The 25,630-nt window shown below is 43.4% G+C and overlaps 3 protein-coding genes across 4 annotated transcripts; all 3 read left to right on the forward strand.

Moving 5' to 3' along the window:
• Positions 1 to 1,954: 1,954 nt before the first annotated feature.
• LOC118225956 (tripartite motif-containing protein 16-like) lies at positions 1,955 to 7,685 on the forward strand. Its single transcript, XM_035415112.1, has 6 exons — positions 1,955 to 3,333; positions 3,798 to 3,893; positions 4,145 to 4,366; positions 4,822 to 4,981; positions 5,229 to 5,279; positions 6,032 to 7,685. The coding sequence occupies exons 1-6, from the start codon at positions 2,665 to 2,667 to the stop codon at positions 6,724 to 6,726; spliced, it is 1,893 nt and encodes a 630-aa protein (XP_035271003.1). The 5' UTR covers positions 1,955 to 2,664; the 3' UTR covers positions 6,727 to 7,685.
• A 2,004-nt stretch (positions 7,686 to 9,689) lies between these two features.
• Positions 9,690 to 15,420, forward strand: LOC118225958 (tripartite motif-containing protein 16-like). Its single transcript, XM_035415114.1, has 6 exons — positions 9,690 to 11,057; positions 11,521 to 11,616; positions 11,868 to 12,089; positions 12,545 to 12,704; positions 12,952 to 13,002; positions 13,761 to 15,420. Exons 1-6 carry the CDS (start codon positions 10,389 to 10,391, stop codon positions 14,453 to 14,455), a joined length of 1,893 nt encoding a protein of 630 aa, XP_035271005.1. The 5' UTR covers positions 9,690 to 10,388; the 3' UTR covers positions 14,456 to 15,420.
• A 609-nt stretch (positions 15,421 to 16,029) lies between these two features.
• LOC118225983 (tripartite motif-containing protein 16-like) lies at positions 16,030 to 23,706 on the forward strand. Of its 2 annotated transcripts, XM_035415175.1 has the most exons (7): positions 16,030 to 16,053; positions 18,945 to 19,364; positions 20,436 to 20,531; positions 20,772 to 21,005; positions 21,151 to 21,310; positions 22,391 to 22,441; positions 22,922 to 23,706. In XM_035415175.1, the coding sequence occupies exons 2-7, from the start codon at positions 18,990 to 18,992 to the stop codon at positions 23,449 to 23,451; spliced, it is 1,446 nt and encodes a 481-aa protein (XP_035271066.1). In that variant the 5' UTR covers positions 16,030 to 16,053; positions 18,945 to 18,989; the 3' UTR covers positions 23,452 to 23,706. The 2 variants fall into 2 exon arrangements, with proteins under 2 accessions (XP_035271066.1, XP_035271065.1); XM_035415174.1 differs by lacking the exon at positions 16,030 to 16,053 and having other exon boundaries at positions 17,427 to 19,364.
• The last annotated feature ends 1,924 nt before the right edge of the window (positions 23,707 to 25,630 follow it).

The raw sequence follows: 25,630 nt of genomic DNA on the forward strand, positions 1-25,630 counted from the left end.
TAGGGCATCAGGCAATAACCTGCATCTCGTCATCATCATCATCATCATCATCATAAAACCTTTATTTAAATCTCAAAAGATCATTGCCCATCATTTACAGTGATGTTCAGCTTAAACATACCAAACACAAACAAACATCTCGCACAAACCTACCAAACATCCCTGCTTTACCTGGGGAAACAGGTGGTGGCTGCTTGAGATTCACCTCTGATAGATGCTGCCAGAATTCCTCAATGTAAGAGATGATTGGCTGAGTCTCAGTATGAATAACTGTGCCACCATTTCTTTTAGATTTTTTTCTCACCACTCTTCGAGTGCTTTTTTTATTTTTTATTTTTAGCTTACTTGCTAGTTTTTGGGAGTTCAAGCTCAGTCTTTCCCAATTTCCTATATCCTGAATAGTGTCTTTGTAAAAATGCTCTACTCAGTTTTGGCAGTCTGAGAGGTGCATTGGTCTCGGCTGGTGGAGAGAGCACACACACCTGGGCTGCGTTACCTAATCAGCCCAGGTGCTTAAAGGTGTGCTGCTCTCCACAGTTCGGCACCGAGACTGGGAGCTAACACCGAGAGTGTGGGTATGATTTTCGTTTTGTATTATTTTGAGCACGAAAGAGAAAGGAAGGAATCCTCAGCTGGGAGGCTGGAGGAGCTGGACCTGGCCAGGAAGGCGGGTCAGCTACAGAGTGGGCGAACTGAGAAGTGGCTGCTCTGTTTTACTTTCTTTTGTCTTTTGTTATTTTAGCTTGTTGTTTTAGTTTATTGTTTTTGCCAGGAACCCGTGAGGTGGAATGATGAAGTGGGCCGTTTATTTTATTTAATGTTTGTGGGTGTGCGCTCTCTCTCTCCATGCGATAGACAACGGTGTTCCCCGGTACTGTCGCATCTTCCTGCCTGGTGTGTCACGCTTGGCGTGTGACATCAGTATATAGGCTACATCACAGGATTATATGGCCAGTGCTTAATACTGTGCAGAATTCAGGACCTCTCAGATTTGGACTGCCTGCAGTCCAGGAACCATTTCAATGGATCCAGTAACCTCCTGCTGTCTATTAATGCACAGGCACCTAGTGCTCTGCATTAATGCACGGGCACCTCCTGCTCTGCATTAATGCACAGACACCTCCTGCTCTGTATAAATGCACAGGCACCTCCTGCTCTGCATTAATGCACAGGGACCTCCTGCTCTGCATTAATGCATAGGCACCTCCTGCTGTCTATTAATGCACAGGCACCTCCTGCTCTGCATTAATGCATAGGCACCTCCTGCTGTCTATTAATGCACAGGCACCTCCTGCTATCTATTAATGCACAGGCACCTCCTGCTCTGCATTAATGCACAGGCACCTCCTGCTCAGCATTAATGCACGGGCACCTCCTGCTCTGTATAAATGCACAGGCACCTCCTGCTCTGCATTAATGCACAGGCACCTCCTGCTGTCTATTAATGCACAGGCACATCCTGCTCTGCATTAATGCACAGGCACATCCTGCTCTGCATTAATGCACAGGCACCTCCTGCTCTGCATTAATGCACAGACACCTCCTGCTCTGTATAAATGCACAGGCACCTCCTGCTCTGCATTAATGCACAGGCACCTCCTGCTCTGCATTAATGCACAGGCACCTCCTGCTGTCTATTAATGCACAAGCACCTCCTGCTCTGCATTAATGCACAGGCACCTCCTGCTCTGCATTAATGCACAGGCACCTCCTTCTATCTATTAAAGCACAGGCACCTCCTGCTCTGTATTAATACACAGGCACCTCCTGCTCTGCATTAATGCACAGGCACCTCCTGCTCTGTATTAATACACAGGCACCTCCTGCTCTGCATTAATGCACAGGCACCTCCTGCTCTGTATTAATACACAGGCACCTCCTGCTCGCTTAATGCACAGCAAAAAAAAAAAACGTTATTAAACACATTTATCACAATGAATAAAAATAATTAATAAAAAAAACAGAATTCCTGTGCTTGCTGATGGCTGCACTCTGGTTAAAAGTAAAGCAAACATTTGCAAGCTGGATCAGGAATAATTACACTTCCATTTGCTAGACGCTAGATAAACTAGCTTCCTGGCTCCTGTGAATGCTGCAGGAGACAGCCACGGAGACACTTAATCAGCCCAGTGCTAGCCAGGAACTGTGACTGGGATGGCTAGCGGCATTAGCCCCACAAGTTGGCTAGCTGGCGAGCCATATTATGTTCTTAATCGCAGGTGTGCTTAACAAGCTGGCGTTAGCTAATTAGCATGCTATGTGGCTAATGGCACAATCACTGGCTGAAAAATTAATAGAAAGTTAGGCGAACTTTTGCAGGCTGGATCAAAACAATCAAACTTTAAAGTTGGTAGTTGCCTGTTAGACCGAATGCCGTATTTGGAAATGCACAGAAAATGTCTCGTGTGCAGCTGTTTTTTTCCTCCTGACAAAAAAAAAATTCCTAACTCCAAAAGCCTGACCTCACAAAACATTTCAACACGCCAAAACTTGAACTCCATAACTTTATAGACTGAGAGCTGTGAACAGCAACACAGTCGTGCAGTGAGAGAGGCTGTGTGTTTCACAAGCTGCTGTAAGTCTGCACTTTCTCCACACTCCCTGATCTGCTCAGCCTGGTCTCAGTCCAACACCACACACCCTGTAGCTGTGGGAAGAACCAGAATGTCAATCCCACTCTCTCTGTCACGCAGTTTCAGAGAAAGAAAACGTAACTCTGTTTCTGTCACTGTGAGCAGTAAAATGGCTGAAGGTGGAGTTTCACTGGATCAGGATCAGTTCAGCTGTCCAATCTGTTTGGATCTACTGAAGGATCCGGTGGCTATTCACTGTGGACACAGTTTCTGTATGGGTTGTATTCAGGGCTGCTGGGATCAGGATGATCATACTGGTGTCTACAGCTGTCCCCATTGCAGAGAGACTTTCACCCCAAGGCCTGTTTTAAGAAAAAACACCATGCTGGCTGAAGTGGTGGAGAAACTTAAGAAGACAGGACTCCAAGCTGCTCCTCCTGCTCACTGTTACGCTGGACCTGGAGATGTAGAGTGTGATTCCTGCACTGGGAGAAAGCGCAAAGCTGTCAAGTCCTGTCTGATGTGTCTGGCCTCTTACTGTGACACTCACCTCAAACTTCACAATGCACTCCACCCAGGAAAGAGACATAAGCTGATCGATGCTTCTGAAAACCTGCAGGAGAAGATCTGCTCTCACCATGACAAACTGCTGGAGGTTTACTGCCAGACAGATCAGCAGTGTATCTGCTATCTGTGTACGATGGATAAACACAAAGGGCATAAAAAAGTTTCAGCTGCAGCAGCAAGGACTGAGAAACAGGTAAGCACTGAAACTCCTACACAAAACACTCAAAGCTTTTTTACAGTAATGATATACATCATTTTGACTTATACCTCCAATATGTAGGTTTATGACACATGTTTTATATACTTTGTTTAAAATATTTATGAAATGCATTTGAAATATTTTATATATTTTGAAAAATAATCGAACAGCACAGTTAATTCCAAGCAGAAGTACACAGTAATTAAGAAGTAAGAGCAGGAAGTGAACTCAAGTCAGCTCTCTGTGACAGCTCTGTTCACACCCCTCACCCCCCTATTCACTCCATGAACGGGAATCAACATGACTGGAGCAGCTAGTTCACTCACGTATTTTAGAAGCTTGAACTGTAAGGCCAGGGCACTTCAACACACTGACGTGCTATACAGACAACATCATAGAATTTGTTTAATTTGGAGTAATTCTTGTAATGTGATATGAAAAAAAAATTCTGTCCACAGAAGCAGCTGGGTGTAACACAGAGTAAATTCCAGCAGAGAATCCAGGAGAGAGAGAAGAAGCTGCAGGATCTGAGACAGGCTGTGCAGTCACTCAAGGTGGGTACTGACCAGAGGAGAAGACAAGAGCTACCTGCTGGAAGAGCCATTTCAGGGCTCAGTCAGGGCTCTCCTCCAGTCAGCCAGTGAGGAGCCCAGTGTTGGGTCACTTTCCAGCCCTGTGGGGCTCAATCCCACTGAGCCACACTGTGGGGAACAGGCTGTCTGGGGTCCCAGTAAGAGCTGAGTGAAAGGCCTAGTTAAAATGTACAGCCCTCCTCTCTCTGTGTCTCCTCACATGCTCTGCACAGGCAGCACTGGAGGACAGCGAGAGGATCTTTACTGAGCTGATCCACTCCATTGAGAGAAGGAGCTCTGAGGTGAAAGAGCTGATCAGAAATCAGGAGAATGTTGCGGAGAGTCAGGCTGAAGGACTCCTGGAGCGACTGGAGCAGGAGATTGCTGAGCTGAGGAGGAGAGACGCTGAGCTGGAGCAGTTTTCACACACAGAGGATCACATCCAGTTCCTCCAGGTAACATCACTGGCTCTCTGACAGTCTGCACCATGTACATTGTACATACATGGAAAAGTGTGTTCCTCATTTACAAAGAGCAATACAGGGTTAAATGTTATGCAAATTGGCATAATTGTGTGCCTGACATTGTAAAGTATCCAGCTATAAAATGGACAGCTAATTGGTCAAATACAAATTTTCACTCTTGCTTGTCTAACCACACAAACACCCATTCAAGTTTACTGGGCACAGCACAGCACCAAGTGTGTAATCAACACTGGTGTGGAGTTGAATCAGCCTCCTATATACCTAATAAATCAACACTAAAATAATTGATTGAAAAAGACGAACCCTGAACACAGGTACAGGTCTGAAAATACCCTTTTCGCACGTTCATCTCACTCCAGATTTTTTAATCCCAGTAATTTTCTGTGTTGAGACTGTTCTCTGTCTGTCTGTCTGTCTTTCTGCAGAGCTTTCAGTCTTTCTGTGTACCTCCTGGACCTGGAGACATACCCAGCATCACTGTCAGTCCACACGACTCTTTTGAGACTCTGAAGAAATCTTTCTCTGAACTGAAAGAGCAGCTGGAGGACATCTTCAAGGTGGAACTGGTCAAAATATCTAAATCAGGTATTTAAAAGCTTTATGGAGCAAAATAATTTTTTTCTAGTTTTTATTCCATCAAAAACAATGGTCACATACAGCAAAGTGATTATAATTATCTGTTAGACTCTACAGTACATACTGAGAATAGTTGAAATCCATCTCAATGTAGACCTTATCCTCAGACAGTCTCCATCCTGAAATTTCTCTTTGTCCCTCTCTATATATGCATATATCTTTCTTTTTGACATTTTCTCTCACTCTGTCTCTGCAGTGAAAGAAGTCTATACTGTAGAGCCCAGCACCAGAGAGGATTTCTTACAGTGTGAGTGCTCGCTCTGAAACTCAGCTGAGAAACACACACAGGAAGAGTGATCACTGCCATGCAAACACACACACACACACACTCACACACACACACAAAAACACACATGCACACGGACACACACACTCACACAAACACACACTCACGCACACGGACACACACACTCACACAAACACACACTCACGCACACACACACACACACACGCGCATACACACACATACTCATGCACACGGACACACACACTCATACAAACACACACACATACACACACACACACACTCACACGCACACACACACACACAAAAACACACACGCACACTCACACACACACAAAAACAGACATGCACACACACACTCACACCTATGCACACACACACACACTCTCTCACACACACACATGCACACACACACACACACACACTCTCTCACACAAACACATGCACACACACAGACACACTCTCTCACACACACACACACACACACACACACACACACACACACACACTCACACACTGATCAGCCTGGTTGCCTTTCATTACCTTGCAGGGTGGGGGAACCATTTTTTATTTCAGGAAAATACGGTCTGAAATGTTTCAGAAAATTCAAAACCAAGTGTGTGAGTTTCAGTGACATGTGTATGGAGATTAAACTAAAATCACGCTGTCTTGTATGAATGGAGAAAATAATTAATTACAAATGGACCCTAGGTGGACCTGTCCTCATAGTAATTCATAACCTTCTTATCCATCAGATTCCTGTCAGCTCACTCTGGACCCCAACACAGTGAATAAACACCTCGATCTGTCTGAGGGGAACAGACAGGTGACCCATGTGGCACAGATCCAGTCACATCCTGGTCATCCAGAGAGATTTGAGTGCTTGCAGAAAAATTCATATCCCCTGACATGGGATCGAAATACTGGATCATACATAGAATCCTATTCATCTTCAGGTTATAACAGCTATCAAATGAACGGGAATGAGAAGAAGTTACAAATGGAGAGATTAAAAATGTATGCCCAAGTGCTGTGCAGTGAGGGTCTGTCTGGACGCTGTTACTGGGAGGCTGAGTGGAGCAGGACTGGGGAGGTTTCTATAGCAGTGTCTTATAAAGAGATCAGCAGGAAAGGGCAGGGCGATGAGGGTATAATGGGAAATAATGACAAGTCCTGGAGTTTGCGCTTCTCTCCCTCCAGATACCAATTCTGGCACAATAATGTGGGCACTGGAATACGTGTTACCTCATCCTCCACAATAGGAGTATACCTGGATCACAGGGCAGGAACTCTGTCCTTCTACAGTGTCTCTGACACAATGACCCTCCTGCACAGAGTCCACACCACATTCACTCAGCCCCTCTATCCTGGGTTTTGGGTTTGGGGAGTTGGATCTTCAGTAAAACTGTGTGATCTGGAAAGAGAGAAAGGGAAGATCAGCTGTAATTAGAATGAGAGAAAAAAAAACACTACAGTGAGACAGAGAGGAGAAGTAAATAAAATATAAGATTAAATTTTAGGTTCTGATGAGGTGCTCAGTCAGTAAAGGCCCCCACCATGAACACAACTTTACACCTCTACCTGCACTGGGGTCAGAGGGGCACATTTTACACAGTTCTGAAAGAAGCAAAGGAGTGTGTGGAGGTCTCTTCTCCATAGACTGTCCCAAAATCACTGTGCAGGATCCTATCTTGGGAGGTGCAGTGAGTAGCACTGTCACCTGACAGCAAGAAGGTTCCGGGTTCAAATCCAGCCTGTGCCCTTCTGTCTTTGAGTTTGCAGCAAATGGTTTTTTTTTTGTTTTCTTCACTTTATCTTTATCTTTTTCTGCAACATTTACACTTGATTTTCATGATTTATAAAATGTGTACACGGTCTTAAACACGAGATAAAGTAACGCTTACAGTACTGATGCTTCTTGTCTGTAACCTGCAAGAGAGCCTCCTGAATGGGAAGATGTAAATGCTGGCGTAGAAACTTAGAGGCTCAGAGAAACCCTCTTCACTTCATGAGAACAGAGTGAACACTGAGCTCTAACCGTATGATACTCGTACTATCATAGTTAGTATTTACATTAATCAAACTATTAATTCTTTTATTTTCAGTTTCTCCAGTTTCCTCTTTTTTGATTGTCTATTTTCACCTGTACACAAAGCAGTGACATAGCTTATATTACAATCATAGAAATCATGCCATATATTCTTTCAGATCAATAGGGTCAGCATCTGTGTGATCAGTAGAGGTCATTTGTAAGAATCTTTTATTTTTAGCTTATGTTATGGAAACACCATATTATAGACCACCCAGACTATTTTTATTGAAAAAAACTGTGTAACAATCCATTGGGCACTGATGATTTTATTTGTGGGTTTGTGGATTCAATAAAATGTGCAAATGCTTCATTAAGAACTGTGGCCTGGTTTTGGTGTCTGTTAGAAATAGAACCTTATTGGTGTAGGGCATCAGGCAATAACCTGCATCTCGTCATCATCATCATCATCATCATCATAAAACCTTTATTTAAATCTCAAAAGATCATTGCCCATCATTTACAGTGATGTTCAGCTTAAACATACCAAACACAAACAAACATCTCGCACAAACCTACCAAACATCCCTGCTTTACCTGGGGAAACAGGTGGTGGCTGCTTGAGATTCACCTCTGATAGATGCTGCCAGAATTCCTCAATGTAAGAGATGATTGGCTGAGTCTCAGTATGAATAACTGTGCCACCATTTCTTTTAGATTTTTTTCTCACCACTCTTCGAGTGCTTTTTTTATTTTTTATTTTTAGCTTACTTGCTAGTTTTTGGGAGTTCAAGCTCAGTCTTTCCCAATTTCCTATATCCTGAATAGTGTCTTTGTAAAAATGCTCTACTCAGTTTTGGCAGTCTGAGAGGTGCATTGGTCTCGGCTGGTGGAGAGAGCACACACACCTGGGCTGCGTTACCTAATCAGCCCAGGTGCTTAAAGGTGTGCTGCTCTCCACAGTTCGGCACCGAGACTGGGAGCTAACACCGAGAGTGTGGGTATGATTTTCGTTTTGTATTATTTTGAGCACGAAAGAGAAAGGAAGGAATCCTCAGCTGGGAGGCTGGAGGAGCTGGACCTGGCCAGGAAGGCGGGTCAGCTACAGAGTGGGCGAACTGAGAAGTGGCTGCTCTGTTTTACTTTCTTTTGTCTTTTGTTATTTTAGCTTGTTGTTTTAGTTTATTGTTTTTGCCAGGAACCCGTGAGGTGGAATGATGAAGTGGGCCGTTTATTTTATTTAATGTTTGTGGGTGTGCGCTCTCTCTCTCTCCATGCGATAGACAACGGTGTTCCCCGGTACTGTCGCATCTTCCTGCCTGGTGTGTCACGCTTGGCGTGTGACATCAGTATATAGGCTACATCACAGGATTATATGGCCAGTGCTTAATACTGTGCAGAATTCAGGACCTCTCAGATTTGGACTGCCTGCAGTCCAGGAACCATTTCAATGGATCCAGTAACCTCCTGCTGTCTATTAATGCACAGGCACCTCCTGCTCTGTATAAATGCACAGGCACCTCCTGCTCTGCATTAATGCACAGACACCTCCTGCTCTGTATAAATGCACAGGCACCTCCTGCTCTGCATTAATGCACAGGGACCTCCTGCTCTGCATTAATGCATAGGCACCTCCTGCTGTCTATTAATGCACAGGCACCTCCTGCTCTGCATTAATGCATAGGCACCTCCTGCTGTCTATTAATGCACAGGCACCTCCTGCTATCTATTAATGCACAGGCACCTCCTGCTCTGCATTAATGCACAGGCACCTCCTGCTCAGCATTAATGCACGGGCACCTCCTGCTCTGTATAAATGCACAGGCACCTCCTGCTCTGCATTAATGCACAGGCACCTCCTGCTGTCTATTAATGCACAGGCACATCCTGCTCTGCATTAATGCACAGGCACATCCTGCTCTGCATTAATGCACAGGCACCTCCTGCTCTGCATTAATGCACAGACACCTCCTGCTCTGTATAAATGCACAGGCACCTCCTGCTCTGCATTAATGCACAGGCACCTCCTGCTCTGCATTAATGCACAGGCACCTCCTGCTGTCTATTAATGCACAAGCACCTCCTGCTCTGCATTAATGCACAGGCACCTCCTGCTCTGCATTAATGCACAGGCACCTCCTTCTATCTATTAAAGCACAGGCACCTCCTGCTCTGTATTAATACACAGGCACCTCCTGCTCTGCATTAATGCACAGGCACCTCCTGCTCTGTATTAATACACAGGCACCTCCTGCTCTGCATTAATGCACAGGCACCTCCTGCTCTGTATTAATACACAGGCACCTCCTGCTCGCTTAATGCACAGCAAAAAAAAAAAACGTTATTAAACACATTTATCACAATGAATAAAAATAATTAATAAAAAAAACAGAATTCCTGTGCTTGCTGATGGCTGCACTCTGGTTAAAAGTAAAGCAAACATTCGCAAGCTGGATCAGGAATAATTACACTTTGCTAAACGCTAGATAAGCTTCCTGGCTCCTGTGAATGCTGCAGGAGACAGCCACGGAGACAGTTAATCAGCCCAGTGCTAGCCAGGAACTGTGATTGGGGTGGCTAGCGGCATTAGCCCCACAAGTTGGCTAGCTGCCGAGCCATATTATGTTCTTAATCGCAGGTGTGCTTAACAAGCTGGCGTTAGCTAATTAGCATGCTATGTGGCTAATGGCACAATCACTGGCTGAAAAATTAATAGAAAGTTAGGCGAACTTTTGCAGGCTGGATCAAAACAATCAAACTTTAAAGTTGGTAGTTGCCTGTTAGACCGAATGCCGTATTTGGAAATGCACAGAAAATGTCTCGTGTGCAGCTGTTTTTTTCCTCCTGACAAAAAAAAAATTCCTAACTCCAAAAGCCTGACCTCACAAAACATTTCAACACGCCAAAACTTGAACTCCATAACTTTATAGACTGAGAGCTGTGAACAGCAACACAGTCGTGCAGTGAGAGAGGCTGTGTGTTTCACAAGCTGCTGTAAGTCTGCACTTTCTCCACACTCCCTGATCTGCTCAGCCTGGTCTCAGTCCAACACCACACACCCTGTAGCTGTGGGAAGAACCAGAATGTCAATCCCACTCTCTCTGTCACGCAGTTTCAGAGAAAGAAAACGTAACTCTGTTTCTGTCACTGTGAGCAGTAAAATGGCTGAAGGTGGAGTTTCACTGGATCAGGATCAGTTCAGCTGTCCAATCTGTTTGGATCTACTGAAGGATCCGGTGGCTATTCACTGTGGACACAGTTTCTGTATGGGTTGTATTCAGGGCTGCTGGGATCAGGATGATCATACTGGTGTCTACAGCTGTCCCCATTGCAGAGAGACTTTCACCCCAAGGCCTGTTTTAAGAAAAAACACCATGCTGGCTGAAGTGGTGGAGAAACTTAAGAAGACAGGACTCCAAGCTGCTCCTCCTGCTCACTGTTACGCTGGACCTGGAGATGTAGAGTGTGATTCCTGCACTGGGAGAAAGCGCAAAGCTGTCAAGTCCTGTCTGATGTGTCTGGCCTCTTACTGTGACACTCACCTCAAACTTCACAATGCACTCCACCCAGGAAAGAGACATAAGCTGATCGATGCTTCTGAAAACCTGCAGGAGAAGATCTGCTCTCACCATGACAAACTGCTGGAGGTTTACTGCCAGACAGATCAGCAGTGTATCTGCTATCTGTGTACGATGGATAAACACAAAGGGCATAAAAAAGTTTCAGCTGCAGCAGCAAGGACTGAGAAACAGGTAAGGACTGAAACTCTTACACAAAACACTCAAGCTTTTTTACAGTAATGATATACATCATTTTGACTTATACCTCCAATATGTAGGTTTATGACACATGTTTTATATACTTTGTTTAAAATATTTATGAAATGCATTTGAAATATTTTATATATTTTGAAAAATAATCGAACAGCACAGTTAATTCCAAGCAGAAGTACACAGTAATTAAGAAGTAAGAGCAGGAAGTGAACTCAAGTCAGCTCTCTGTGACAGCTCTGTTCACACCCCTCACCCCCCTATTCACTCCATGAATGGGAATCAACATGACTGGAGCAGCTAGTTCACTCACGTATTTTAGAAGCTTGAACTGTAAGGCCAGGGCACTTCAACACACTGACGTGCTATACAGACAACATCATAGAATTTGTTTAATTTGGAGTAATTCTTGTAATGTGATATGAAAAAAAAATTCTGTCCACAGAAGCAGCTGGGTGTAACACAGAGTAAATTCCAGCAGAGAATCCAGGAGAGAGAGAAGAAGCTGCAGGATCTGAGACAGGCTGTGCAGTCACTCAAGGTGGGTACTGACCAGAGGAGAAGACAAGAGCTACCTGCTGGAAGAGCCATTTCAGGGCTCAGTCAGGGCTCTCCTCCAGTCAGCCAGTGAGGAGCCCAGTGTTGGGTCACTTTCCAGCCCTGTGGGGCTCAATCCCACTGAGCCACACTGTGGGGAACAGGCTGTCTGGGGTCCCAGTAAGAGCTGAGTGAAAGGCCTAGTTAAAATGTACAGCCCTCCTCTCTCTGTGTCTCCTCACATGCTCTGCACAGGCAGCAATGGAGGACAGCGAGAGGATCTTTACTGAGCTGATCCACTCCATTGAGAGAAGGAGCTCTGAGGTGAAAGAGCTGATCAAAAATCAGGAGAATGTTGCGGAGAGTCAGGCTGAAGGACTCCTGGAGCGACTGGAGCAGGAGATTGCTGAGCTGAGGAGGAGAGACGCTGAGCTGGAGCAGTTTTCACACACAGAGGATCACATCCAGTTCCTCCAGGTAACATCACTGGCTCTCTGACAGTCTGCACCATGTACATTGTACATACATGGAAAAGTGTGTTCCTCATTTACAAAGAGCAATACAGGGTTAAATGTTATGCAAATTGGCATAATTGTGTGCCTGACATTGTAAAGTATCCAGCTATAAAATGGACAGCTAATTGGTCAAATACAAATTTTCACTCTTGCTTGTCTAACCACACAAACACCCATTCAAGTTTACTGGGCACAGCACAGCACCAAGTGTGTAATCAACACTGGTGTGGAGTTGAATCAGCCTCCTATATACCTAATAAATCAACACTAAAATAATTGATTGAAAAAGACGAACCCTGAACACAGGTACAGGTCTGAAAATACCCTTTTCGCACGTTCATCTCACTCCAGATTTTTTAATCCCAGTAATTTTCTGTGTTGAGACTGTTCTCTGTCTGTCTGTCTGTCTTTCTGCAGAGCTTTCAGTCTTTCTGTGTACCTCCTGGACCTGGAGACATACCCAGCATCACTGTCAGTCCACACGACTCTTTTGAGACTCTGAAGAAATCTTTCTCTGAACTGAAAGAGCAGCTGGAGGACATCTTCAAGGTGGAACTGGTCAAAATATCTAAATCAGGTATTTAAAAGCTTTATGGAGCAAAATAATTTTTTTCTAGTTTTTATTCCATCAAAAACAATGGTCACATACAGCAAAGTGATTATAATTATCTGTTAGACTCTACAGTACATACTGAGAATAGTTGAAATCCATCTCAATGTAGACCTTATCCTCAGACAGTCTCCATCCTGAAATTTCTCTTTGTCCCTCTCTATATATGCATATATCTTTCTTTTTGACATTTTCTCTCACTCTGTCTCTGCAGTGAAAGAAGTCTATACTGTAGAGCCCAGCACCAGAGAGGATTTCTTACAGTGTGAGTGCTCGCTCTGAAACTCAGCTGAGAAACACACACAGGAAGAGTGATCACTGCCATGCAAACACACACACACACACACTCACACACACACACAAAAACACACATGCACACGGACACACACACTCACACAAACACACACTCACGCACACGGACACACACACTCACACAAACACACACTCACGCACACACACACACACACACACGCGCATACACACACATACTCATGCACACGGACACACACACTCATACAAACACACACATACACACACACACACACTCACACGCACACACACACACACAAAAACACACACGCACACTCACACACACACAAAAACAGACATGCACACACACACTCACACCTATGCACACACACACACACTCTCTCACACACACACATGCACACACACACACACACACACACTCTCTCACACAAACACATGCACACACACAGACACACTCTCTCACACACACACACACACACACACACACACACACACACACACACACACTCACACACTGATCAGCCTGGTTGCCTTTCATTACCTTGCAGGGTGGGGGAACCATTTTTTATTTCAGGGAAATACGGTCTGAAATGTTTCAGAAAATTCAAAACCAAGTGTGTGAGTTTCAGTGACATGTGTATGGAGATTAAACTAAAATCACGCTGTCTTGTATGAATGGAGAAAATAATTAATTACAAATGGACCCTAGGTGGACCTGTCCTCATAGTAATTCATAACCTTCTTATCCATCAGATTCCTGTCAGCTCACTCTGGACCCCAACACAGTGAATAAACACCTCGATCTGTCTGAGGGGAACAGACAGGTGACCCATGTGGCACAGATCCAGTCACATCCTGGTCATCCAGAGAGATTTGAGTGCTTGCAGAAAAATTCATATCCCCTGACATGGGGTCGAAATACTGGATCATACATAGAATCCTATTCATCTTCAGGTTATAACAGCTATCAAATGAACGGGAATGAGAAGAAGTTACAAATGGAGAGATTAAAAATGTATGCCCAAGTGCTGTGCAGTGAGGGTCTGTCTGGACGCTGTTACTGGGAGGCTGAGTGGAGCAGGACTGGGGAGGTTTCTATAGCAGTGTCTTATAAAGAGATCAGCAGGAAAGGGCAGGGCGATGAGGGTATAATGGGAAATAATGACAAGTCCTGGAGTTTGCGCTTCTCTCCCTCCAGATACCAATTCTGGCACAATAATGTGGGCACTGGAATACGTGTTACCTCATCCTCCACAATAGGAGTATACCTGGATCACAGGGCAGGAACTCTGTCCTTCTACAGTGTCTCTGACACAATGACCCTCCTGCACAGAGTCCAGACCACATTCACTCAGCCCCTCTATCCTGGGTTTTGGGTTTGGGGAGTTGGATCTTCAGTAAAACTGTGTGATCTGGAAAGAGAGAAAGGGAAGATCAGCTGTAATTAGAATGAGAGAAAAAAAAACACTACAGTGAGACAGAGAGGAGAAGTAAATAAAATATAAGATTAAATTTTAGGTTCTGATGAGGTGCTCAGTCAGTAAAGGCCCCCACCATGAACACAACTTTACACCTCTACCTGCACTGGGGTCAGAGGGGCACATTTTACACAGTTCTGAAAGAAGCAAAGGAGTGTGTGGAGGTCTCTTCTCCATAGACTGTCCCAAAATCACTGTGCAGGATCCTATCTTGGGAGGTGCAGTGAGTAGCACTGTCACCTGACAGCAAGAAGGTTCCGGGTTCAAATCCAGCCTGTGCCCTTCTGTCTTTGAGTTTGCAGCAAATGGTTTTTTTTTGTTTTCTTCACTTTATCTTTATCTTTTCTGCAACATTTACACTTGATTTTCATGATTTATAAAATGTGTACACGGTCTTAAACACGAGATAAAGTAACGCTTACAGTACTGATGCTTCTTGTCTGTAACCTGCAAGAGAGCCTCCTGAATGGGAAGATGTAAATGCTGGCATAGAAACTTAAGAGACTCAGAGAAACCCTCTTCTCTTCCTGAGAACAGAGTGAACACTGAGCTCTAACCGTATGATACTCGTACAATCATAGTTAGTATTTACATTAATCAAACTATTAATTCTTTTATTTTCAGTTTCTCCAGTTTCTCCTTTTTTATCATTGTCTATTTTCACCTATACACAAAGCAGTGACATAGCTTATATTACAATCATAGAAATCATGCCATATATTCTTTCAGATCAATAGGGTCAGCATCTGTGTAATCAGTAGAGGTCACCTGTAAGAATCTTTTATTTTTTGCTTATGTTATGGAAACACCATATTATAGACCACCCAAACTATTTTTATTGAAAAAAACTGTGTAACAATCCATTGGGCGCTGGTGACTTTATTTGTGGGTTTGTGGATTCAATAAAATGTGCAAATGCTTCATTAAGAACTGTGGCCTGGTTTTGGTGTCTGTTAGAAATAGAACCTTATTGGTGTAGGGCATCAGGCAATAACCTGCATCTCGTCATCATCATCATCATCATCATCATCATCATAAAACCTTTATTTAAATCTCAAAAGATCATTGCCCATCATTTACAGTGATGTTCAGCTTAAACATACCAAACACAAACATAAACATCTCGCATAAACCTACCAAACATCCCTGCTTTACCTGGGGAAACAGGTGGTGGCTGCTTGAGATTCACCTCTGATAGATGTTGACAGAATTCCTCAATGTAAGAGATGATTGGCTGAGTCTCAGTATGAATAATTGTGCCGCCATTTCTTTTAGATTTTTTTCTCACCACTCTTTGAGTACTTTTTTTATTTTTTATTTTTAGCTTACTAGCTAGTTTTTGGGAGTTCAAGCTCAGCCTTTCCCAATTTCCTATATCCTGAATAGTGTCTTTGTGAAAATGCTCTACTCAGTTGTGGCAGTCTGAGAAGTGCATTGGTTTCGGCTGCACCGGGAGGTGGAGAGAGCACACACACCTGGGCTGCATTGGCTAATCAGCCCAGGTGCTTAAAGGTGTGCTGCTCTCCACAGTTCAGCGCCAAGACTGGGAGCTAACACCGAGAGCGCGGGTATGATTTTCGTTTTGTATTATTTTGAGCACGAAAGAGAACGGAAGGAATCCTCAGCTGGGATTCTGGAGGAGCTGGACCTGGCCAGGAAGGCGGGTCAGCTACAGAGTGGGCGAACTGAGAAGTGGCTGCTCTGTTTTACTTTCTTTTGTCTTTGTTATTTTAGCTTGTTGTTTTAGTTTATTGTTTTCGCCTGGAACCCGTGAGGTGGAATGATGAAGTGGTCCGTTTATTTTATTTAATGTTTGTGGGTGCGCGCTCTTTCTCCATAAACACATTTATCACAATGAATAAAAATAATTAATAAAAAAAATAGAATTCCTGGCCTTGCTGATGGCTGCACTCTGGTTAAAAGTAAAGCTGTTGCGTTCAGAGTAAGGACCCACACGCAGACCAGGGAAATCCAAGAAAACGTCGTCTTTAATCAGTGCGAAGTTCGAAGCCAGGTGATCAGAGAGAGTGCGGTACAGAATCGAGTTTCCAAAAGAAAAGTAAAAGACAGGCAAAAAGTCAAAAACCAGGAGATCAGAAATAGCGAAGGTACAAAGGGGCAGGCAAAAGAGAAGTCAAAGAAAAGCGAAGGTCGAACCAGATCAAACAAAACCAAAAGGGGCAGGCAAACTCGAAGTCGGGCAAAGGGGTGTCGCAAGAATCTCAATAAACAAAGGCTTACAAATAATCGGCACAATGAATATGATCAACGTTCTGACACGAAACAAGTGTAAAAGACTGACATTTATACACTGGGGAAGATAACAATCAAGGAGGGGTTAAGTGAGTGAGGGAGGAGTAACAAACAACATCCAGGTGAAGAACATTAGGAAAACTAATTCAATGACAGGGGACTGACAAAACGCGGACTGGAATCACATAGACAACAATGATAATAGACGGCCTGGGTGAAGCAGGTAAAACACGTGCAGAGAGAGAGAGGTGCCGTCAGAGCAAGAGACAGGTGCAGGCAATTGCAGAACTCAGCGTTAGAGCTGGCTAGAAAGAAAAGGGGCGGAGCTACAGCGCAGCATGGAAAAGGGGAGACTGGTTAATGTATTAGTATAGTGATCTAAACTATCAAAAACCCAAAACTAGTGTGTGTTAGTCCATTAGTAATATTCACATGTTAGTATATTAGTGAGGTTAGTACTTTACAATCTATAAGTTAGTAGGGATTAGTAGAAATTAGTAAAACTAGAAATCAGCAGGAAGAAAGTAAAGCGAGACTGGAAAGAAGGGGGGAAACCACGAAAACCCGGAACCACCCGAATAGTGAAATCACACAAGTACAGGGGAGTGAAGCAGCTCAGGGAACACAGACACAGAGACAGTACTGGGGAGACAAGTGACCGGAAATACAGACTACAACAAAAGCAAACATTTGCAAGCTGGATCAGGAATAATTACACTTCCATTTGCTAGACGCTAGATAAACTAGCTTCCTGGCTCCTGTGAATGCTGCAGGAGACAGCCACGGAGACAGTTAATCAGCCCAGTGCTAGCCAGGAACTGTGATTGGGGTGGCTAGCGGCATTAGCCCCGCAAGTTGGCTAGCTGGCGAGCCATATTATGTTCTTAATCGCAGGTGTGCTTAACACGCTAGCGTTAGCTAATTAGCATGCTATGTGGCTAATGGCACAATCAACGGCTGAAAAATGAATAGAAAGTTAGGCGAACTTTTGCAGGCTGGATCAAAACAATCACGCTTTTAAGTTGCTAGTTGCCAGTCAAAACTGCCTTCCAAGCACCGCCACTGCGCTTCGATGCGGAAATTAATTATTTTTTAGCGTTGCGGTAGGCTACCTCTTAAGACCCTCACCTGGTCACTTCCTGCTCTCTCGGTTTACGTAAGAAGCGCTGAGCATAACCTTGCTATTGTATCATGTCTTGCATTGCTACCCTGTAAAGTGTCTTTGTGACAGTTCTTTGTAAAAAGCTCTATACAAACAAAATTGAATTGAATATATAAAGTAAAATCCTTCGCATACGGTACATCATAGATATCTATTACTGTGAACTCAGTCCGACGTGTAGCCTGCGGTTACTTGGAAGGAAATAGATGCGTGTCCTAAACCGAATGCTGTATTTGGAAATGCACAGAAAATGTCTCGTGCGGACATGTTTTTTCCTCCTGAACTTGACCAGTGACATTGGTAAGATATTGCGAAGATTCGAGGGAAAACGTGTGCAATAAACAACAAAAAAAAAGGGCTTGTAATTTTTTTTGCGCGTTATAACACATTTGTATAATGCATTTCTCCACACAGCAGTAACCAGACTGTGAAATATTCTGTATTTCGTACTGAAAAGGATAATAATAATAAAAGGTATAAGTAGCAGTTTGCGAGTGACTGCAGTGCAGGTACAGTTCCCATTCTCTTTGTACTCTGGGTTGACTCCATCACCAGACCTACTGTCAGAAACAGGTACGACCAGACAGATCACTTCTTTCTCTCTACAATCCCTGATCTGCTCAGCCTGGCATCAGTCCAGCACCACACCTCCTGCGGCTGTGGGCAGAACCAGGAAGTCACTCCCACTCTCTCTTTCGTGCCCTCAGTTTCAGAAAAACGATACTTAACTCTGTCACTGTGAGCAGTACAATAGCAGAGGCCAGTATCTAGGTGGATTTGCTCAGAACCAAGTATCTCCTGCTCTTTCTCACACGGATTCAGATAAACTATTCTACATTCTGAACTAAAACTGATCTTCGTTAGTTGAGCAGTAAAATGGCACAGGCTGCAGGCAATCTGGATGAGGACCATTTGAGCTGTTCGATCTGTCTTGATCTGCTGAAGGATCCGGTGACTATTCCCTGTGGACACAGTTACTGTATGGGCTGTATTAAGGGCTACTGGGATCAGGATGATAATGCTGGTGTCTACTGCTGTCCCCAGTGCAGAGAGACCTTCACCCCAAGGCCTGTTTTAAGAAAAAACACCATGTTTGCTGAAGTGGTGGAGAAACTGAAGTCAAGACTACAAGCTGCTCCTCCTGCTCACTGTTACACTGGACCTGGAGATGTGGCGTGTGATGTCTGCACTGGGAGAAAGCGCAAATCCGCAATGTCCTGTCTGGTGTGTCTGGCCTCTTACTGCGAAACTCACCTGCAGCCTCACTATGAATCTCCTCCTCTTAAGAAGCACAAACTGGTCAAAGCCACTGGAAACCTGCAGGAGAAGATCTGCTCTCATCATGACAAACTGCTGGAGTTTTACTGTCGTACTGATCAGCAGTGTATTTGTTATTTGTGTACAATGGATGAACACAGAGGCCATAAAACAGTCTCAATTGCAACAGAAAGGACTAAGAAAGAGGTAAGAACTGAAACCCTTACACATAACACTCACTCTCTGTTACAATGATGACACACATCATCTTGGCTTATACTGTAACTACAAGAAAACATGACTTATTTAATTTATTTGATTTACAAAAAAAAAAGAAACTCAACTGTGTCTTGAATACGGAAATAAACATAGACAACATGGCTTGACCTTACAACGGGACAATGTCACACACACAGCTGGAGTGGTCACAGATGCACTTCGGGATGCAGGTGTACGGGCGCTGCCTTGGCCTTCCTACTCCCCTGATCCGAACCCAATAGAACACGTGTGGGATGTGCTGAATCGCAGCGTCAGAAGACACGATCCTCCAATTAATACCCAGCATCTGCGTGATGCACTTCTGCGGGAAGTGGGAAAACATCCCACAACAACAGACACAGTCACTTAGTGATTCTATGCAACAAAGATACCAAAAAGTAGTGGCTGCAAGAGATGGCCACACACATTATTTAAGTGTGACTGTGGTAAAATTTAAGAATTGTTACTGGTTTTCTAGTGTTTTACAGTCTTTTGCTTACTTGTTGTTCATTTACATTGTTTATGTTAATGATATTGTTTACATTCCTTAATCTTTGTTCATCATTAAATGAATGATCAAATATCACAAAGAGACTGTTGTGTTATTTTTTCCCTCTGTATATTTATGTAGAACATTTCGAAATGTTTTAATGCATTTTAAATAGTAGTAAAAAGGCAGATTTTCACCTTTGAAGTCTTCAATGTACTGAACAAAGCTGTGATTTCCAGGCCTGAAGTCCACAGTGATAAAGCTGTAAGAGCAGGAAGTGAAGCCAAGTCAGCTCTCTGTGACAGCTCTGTTCACACCCCTCACCCCCCTATTCATTTCTTGAATGGGAATCAACACAGCTGGAGCAGCTAGTTCACTCACACAGTTTAGAAGCTCTATCTATAAGGCCAGTACACGTCTACACCCTGACCTGCTATAGATCAAACATGATTGGTTGTCTTGTTCCATTTGGACTATGCAAATGTATGAAAAGACTATGAAAAGTTCATTGTAATATTATCTATTTATAGAAGCAGCTAGGGGTGACAAAGAGGAAATTCCAGCAGAGAATCCAGAAGAGAGAGAAGAAGCTTCAGGATCTGAGACAGGCTGTGCAGTCACTCAAGGTGGGTACTGACCAGAGGAGAAGACAGCAGCTGGCTGCTGGAAGAGCCATTTCAGGGCTCAGTCAGGGCTCTCCTCCAGTCAGCCAATGAGGAGCCCAGTGTTGGGTCACTTTCCAGCCCTGTGGGGCTCAATCCCACTAAGCCACACTGTGGGGAACAGGCTGTCTGGGGTCCCAGTAAGAGCTGAGTGAAAGGCCTAGTTAAAATGTACAGCCCCCCTCTCTCTGTGTCTCCTAACAGCGCTTTGCACAAGCAGCAGTGGAGGACAGCGAGAGGATCTTTACTGAGCTGATCGGCTCCATTGAGAGAAGATGCTCTGAGGTGAAAGAGCTGATCAGAGATCAGGAGAAGGCTGAGGTGAGTCGGGCTGAAGGACTCCTGGAGCGACTGGAGAAGGAGATTGCTGAGCTGAGGAGGAGAGACGCTGAGCTGGAGCAGCTTTCACACACAGAGGATCACATCCAGTTCCTCCAGGTAATATTACTGGCTCTCTGACAACCTGCACAATGTCCATTGTACATACATGGTGAGGTGTGATCCTCATTTACAAAGATCTGCTCCTGACAGCTGTACAGAAATCAGATTTGGGACGGTTCTCTGTCTGTCTGTCTGTCTGCAGAGCTGTCAGTCTCTCTGTGCCCCTCCTGGACCTGGAGACATACCCAGCATCGCTGTCAGTCCACACGTCTCTTTTGAGGCTCTGACGAAATCTGTCTCTGAACTGAAAGAGCGACTGGAGGATGTCTGCAAGGAGGAACTGGTAAAAATCTCTGAATCAGGTAGTTAGAGACTTTAAAGACTTCTTTTCCCATCAAAAATCATTGGTCAGATTCAGTGGCAAGAGTGGTTGTAAAATGCATTGACAGGGTGGCCATTTTGAAATATCAAACTTGGGCTTCCTTTTCAAATATAACGAACATACTTCATGCATCAATTTAAAACTAGCTAATGATCACACTACAACAAAATACACCTGTTGCCACCTTGACACTCTTCAAACTCTCAAAAGCTACAGGGGGCAGTGAGCAAACAATATTCCCCCCAAATCAGGATTACACCCTGGGAAGACATTTTTTCAAAGCCATCCATCCCTCTGTTTTCCCTTTTCTCTTCTGCGATCCAATTTTGTGTTTATGAGGCATTTTAATTCGCTTTATTCGTTTTTCACTAGATTACTAGCTGACCTTAAAATTTCAATGCCAAAACTAGCAGTTACATTGTTCAGCATCATCACATGATAAAACTTGACACTTGATATTGGACAACAACATGCACAGGCATATTTTCCCACAATCTTTGCATTTCAGAAAACAAGACAATGCTGCTGTCAAAGAAAGTACCACAAATAATTTCATTAATAATGTTTGCTATACATTGTGCACGTAAGTGACTTTCTAGGCTATTATAAAGCTTGAAAGGTGAGTAAGCATGAAGCTGATACATTTATTATATATATATATTATTTATAACTCAGCTTATATAAAGCAAATGACATTAACAATTTGCGTTTTGAGTTATTATCCTTTCTTGTGCCATATTTGCATTTGGCTGTGGAGAACCTGTGCAGGACGAAAATTAATTTATTATTATTATTGCCGGCTGTTTGCGTTGTTCATTTTCTGATTGGCCGGGCAAAATGGAAGCTAGGGTAGGCCATGCCCAACCCTGGACCCCTGTCTACTCTCCTGTGCAATAGAGTGAATATAATTATCATTTACACTGTAAATATGCAGAATATTTGAAATCCATCTCAGTGTTGACATTATCCTCAATCCTCATCGTTCATCAAATATCTCTCTCTGCCCCACTAAACACATACATATCTATTTGTGTCCTGTTCTCTCACTCTGTCCCTGCAGTGAAAGAAGTCCATGCTGTAGAGCCCAGGGCCAGAGAGGATTTCTTACAGTGTGAGTTCTCACTCTGAAACTCTCATCTGAGACACCCACACACACACACGCTTTTTCTCTGTGGGACAAATACTGTTTTTAAAAACTACTCTGAAACTAAACATTGACAATTACTGCTCTTTCCTAAAAAAGGCTATACTCCTTTTTAATATAACTTCTCGTTCTCCATCATGGTGAGTTTTTCCTTGGGAACAATCAGAAACACACAGGTGCACACGCATATGGAGATGATCAAACTTAAATCATGCTGTGTTGTATGTATGGAGAAAAGAATGGATTACAGACAGACCTCATATGACCTGTCCTCTTAGTAATTCATAACCTTCAATAAAGTTCAGTAAAAATATTGAATTTACTTTCTCTAAAACAAAAATGAATTCAGTAGAAAAACTAGAAGTATGAATTAACAAAAGAGTGAATTATCAACAAACCTATGATAGACCTGTCCTCATATTAAATCTTTACCTTCTCCTCCATCAGATTCTTCTCAGCTCACACTGGACCCCAACACAGCACACATAGTCCTCCGTCTGTCTGAGGGGAACAGGGAGGTGACCAATATGGGAGAGATCCATTCATATCCTGATCATCCAGAGAGATTTGAGTTCTGGGCCCAAGTGCTGTGCAGAGAGGGTCTGTCTGGATGCTGTTACTGGGAGGCTGAGTGGAGTGGGAATGATGGGGTTTCTATAGCAGTGTCATATAAAGAGATCAGCAGGAAAGGGCAGATTAATGACTGTGGTCTGGGTAATAACAAGTCCTGGGCTTTGCGCTGCTCTCCTTCCAGTTACTCTTTCTTACACAACAACAGGACCACTGAAATCCCTGTTCCCTCCTCCTCCAGAATTGGAGTGTACCTGGATCACAGGGCAGGAACTCTGTCCTTCTACAGCGTCTCTGACACAATGACCCTCCTGCACAGAGTCCAGACCACATTCACCCAGCCCCTCTATCCTGGGTTTAGGATTCGTACTGTCGGATCTTCTGTAAAACTGTGTGATTTGGGATGAGAGAGAGAGAAAAACGTTGTGGTGAGACAAGAAAGGAGAGGAGAGATGAGTATTGTTATTCCCCTGGAGAATAAGAACACAGTTCTGAACTTCGCTCAGTCATTTGCATTTTATGGACCAGCACCAACACAGGGGACATCCTCTGCTCTCAAATCAAGAAAGCCCAACAGAGGATCTTTGTCCTTCTGCGTCTGAGGAATTCCAATGTCTCAATTGTACCTCCGAGAATTTAAATAAAGGTTCTGACTGACTGACTGACAGTCTGTACTGGTCCAATCCTACCGGTCAGTCAGTGAAAGCGTCTACTCTTCACCCAGTCTGGTTCCCCTCCAACTCCAAAAGTGATTCTGATTCTGAGGCAAAAAAAACTAACAAAAAAACCCAAAACAATGTTTTATTGTTTAGTCGGTAAAGGTGCTCACCATGAGCACAACTTTACACCTCTACCAGCACTGGGGTCAGAGAGGCAAATTTTACACAGTTCTGAGAGAAACTGTAACTGACTGGAGTTCAAAAAACGTTTCTGTCACTATGAAAATGTTTTATAAAATATTTTGAAATATTTTTTACACTGTGCAAAAAAAGAATGATCAATGGGTGGCTGAAAAAATGAAATTGTCCTTATCAATCATGACTTTCAAACCTGCGTTATTTTGTGCATTTGTGCGTGTGTGTGTGTGTCTGGCAGTGTGCTTCAATCACCCCTCTAATATGAGTGGAGACATTATCTTTGGTAGCCTAAATGAAATCATGGCTTTATTTGTGTTGTGAAAAAATAACCGCATCAGATGGTAAGTTTATGTAGACCTCACGCTACAGCAAAGGCTGTTCCTTCCATGCAGCTCACATCTGCCCTCTGGTGGATATGGGGATAAATGTACCAGTAGGCTAGAAGAGAAATTGAAAGTGTTGAGACTGTTTTAGTTCTATTTCTCTCTTTTCCAGAGTCGCACAGAGCTTTCACGCGCTTGTTTTTTTGTGCCATGATGTCGTAAGTAATTTAGTTATGTTTTTCGCTGTAAAATCAAATACGTGTTCATTCGTTCAGTTGCTTTCACATTATTGTTATTCCAGACAAGACCGTTAACCTTTTCTCGCTTGTCCAGTTATGATACTAGCCTATATATAATTGCTAGACTACTTCAGAAAGTTATCTAACTAACAGGCTAACCAATGTAGTGTGCAGGAAAGGACAGAATTTCCTTAATTTTCATAAACTGAACTGTGCTGTATTAGTCTACCTCTGTTTGAAGGACGCTATTGCTGTGGCTTCGGAAATTACTATTTTCTACGTTTTGCCACCGATTATTACACGTGAAATGTGTCGATTGTTTATGTTCGCTACTGCCCGGCACCGCCTCCAAGCCGGGAACAAACATAAGCCTATCTAATCTTCCGGATTTTCTTTATTAGCCCGTTGTAATTGGCTCAAAACGTTTGATACAGTTATGTGAGGTATGCGGTAGTTCTGCGTAATTCAAATTGGTGATACAGTAAAAGCAAACTGGAAGTCACCTTCCGCACTTTTTGTCAGGGTAAAATAACAGGTTAATTCTAGTAATCGTCCCTTTTGTTTTTTCAGACTGCCGTAATTTTACTCTGCCATTCTACAATTCCACAAAAAGACCAGGAAGACTATGGACTAATTTATGGTGCATGGTTCGCATCTGGAGGGCACACTTCGCTGCTCGGCTAGCAGTAACTTCGAAGGAAAGCAAACGGTGGCTGTACCACTGCTAATTTAAATTTTCACGCAAGTCCGAGTTTTCGTTCTATTCTTGTCATTTTGCGATTAGCCTATAAGGAATTGACGATGAGAAAGTAATCAAACAGCAAATTGTTTACAACGTGTGCATGTTTTCTGCTGTTGTTGCCAGTTATATTGGAAATGTGAATGCATTCTGTCGCCTCGGATGTCAAGACATGAAAGTGAATGTTCGCATAAAAACATAATTAATGTGCTTGAGAGGATATATAAAACCGTTACAATCTGACTATTGGCCTGTTATATCCTATTTGTTGCATAACAACGGTCCAAGTTCAACTACCAACGACAGTTTTGCTTGACAACGGTAAAATATGCCCAGACGGCTGCAGAAGAATATTTCAATTCCAGGTGATTAAATCGATAAAAATCAATAAATACAAAAGTAACCATATATAGTCATTGTTGCTAACC

This window comes from Anguilla anguilla, chromosome 4, assembly GCF_013347855.1.
Source record: "Anguilla anguilla isolate fAngAng1 chromosome 4, fAngAng1.pri, whole genome shotgun sequence".
Taxonomy (NCBI): Eukaryota; Metazoa; Chordata; class Actinopteri; order Anguilliformes; family Anguillidae; genus Anguilla; species Anguilla anguilla.

Excerpts from the sequence above, each read along its gene's own strand:
- LOC118225956 (XM_035415112.1), top strand. The coding sequence starts at position 2,665 with ATGTCAATCCCACTCTCTCTGTCACGCAGTTTCAGAGAAAGAAAACGT. Across the intron at positions 3,894-4,144 it reads AGGCTGTGCAGTCACTCAAG|GCAGCACTGGAGGACAGCGA; the intron begins GTGGGTACTGAC and ends TGCTCTGCACAG. Across the intron at positions 4,982-5,228 it reads GGTCAAAATATCTAAATCAG|TGAAAGAAGTCTATACTGTA; the intron begins GTATTTAAAAGC and ends CTGTCTCTGCAG.
- LOC118225983 (XM_035415174.1), top strand. The coding sequence starts at position 18,777 with ATGGCACAGGCTGCAGGCAATCTGGATGAGGACCATTTGAGCTGTTCG. Across the intron at positions 19,365-20,435 it reads CAGAAAGGACTAAGAAAGAG|AAGCAGCTAGGGGTGACAAA; the intron begins GTAAGAACTGAA and ends ATCTATTTATAG. Across the intron at positions 22,442-22,921 it reads CAGAGAGGATTTCTTACAGT|ATTCTTCTCAGCTCACACTG; the intron begins GTGAGTTCTCAC and ends CTCCTCCATCAG.
- LOC118225958 (XM_035415114.1), top strand. The coding sequence starts at position 10,389 with ATGTCAATCCCACTCTCTCTGTCACGCAGTTTCAGAGAAAGAAAACGT. Across the intron at positions 11,058-11,520 it reads CAGCAAGGACTGAGAAACAG|AAGCAGCTGGGTGTAACACA; the intron begins GTAAGGACTGAA and ends TTCTGTCCACAG. Across the intron at positions 12,090-12,544 it reads ATCACATCCAGTTCCTCCAG|AGCTTTCAGTCTTTCTGTGT; the intron begins GTAACATCACTG and ends GTCTTTCTGCAG.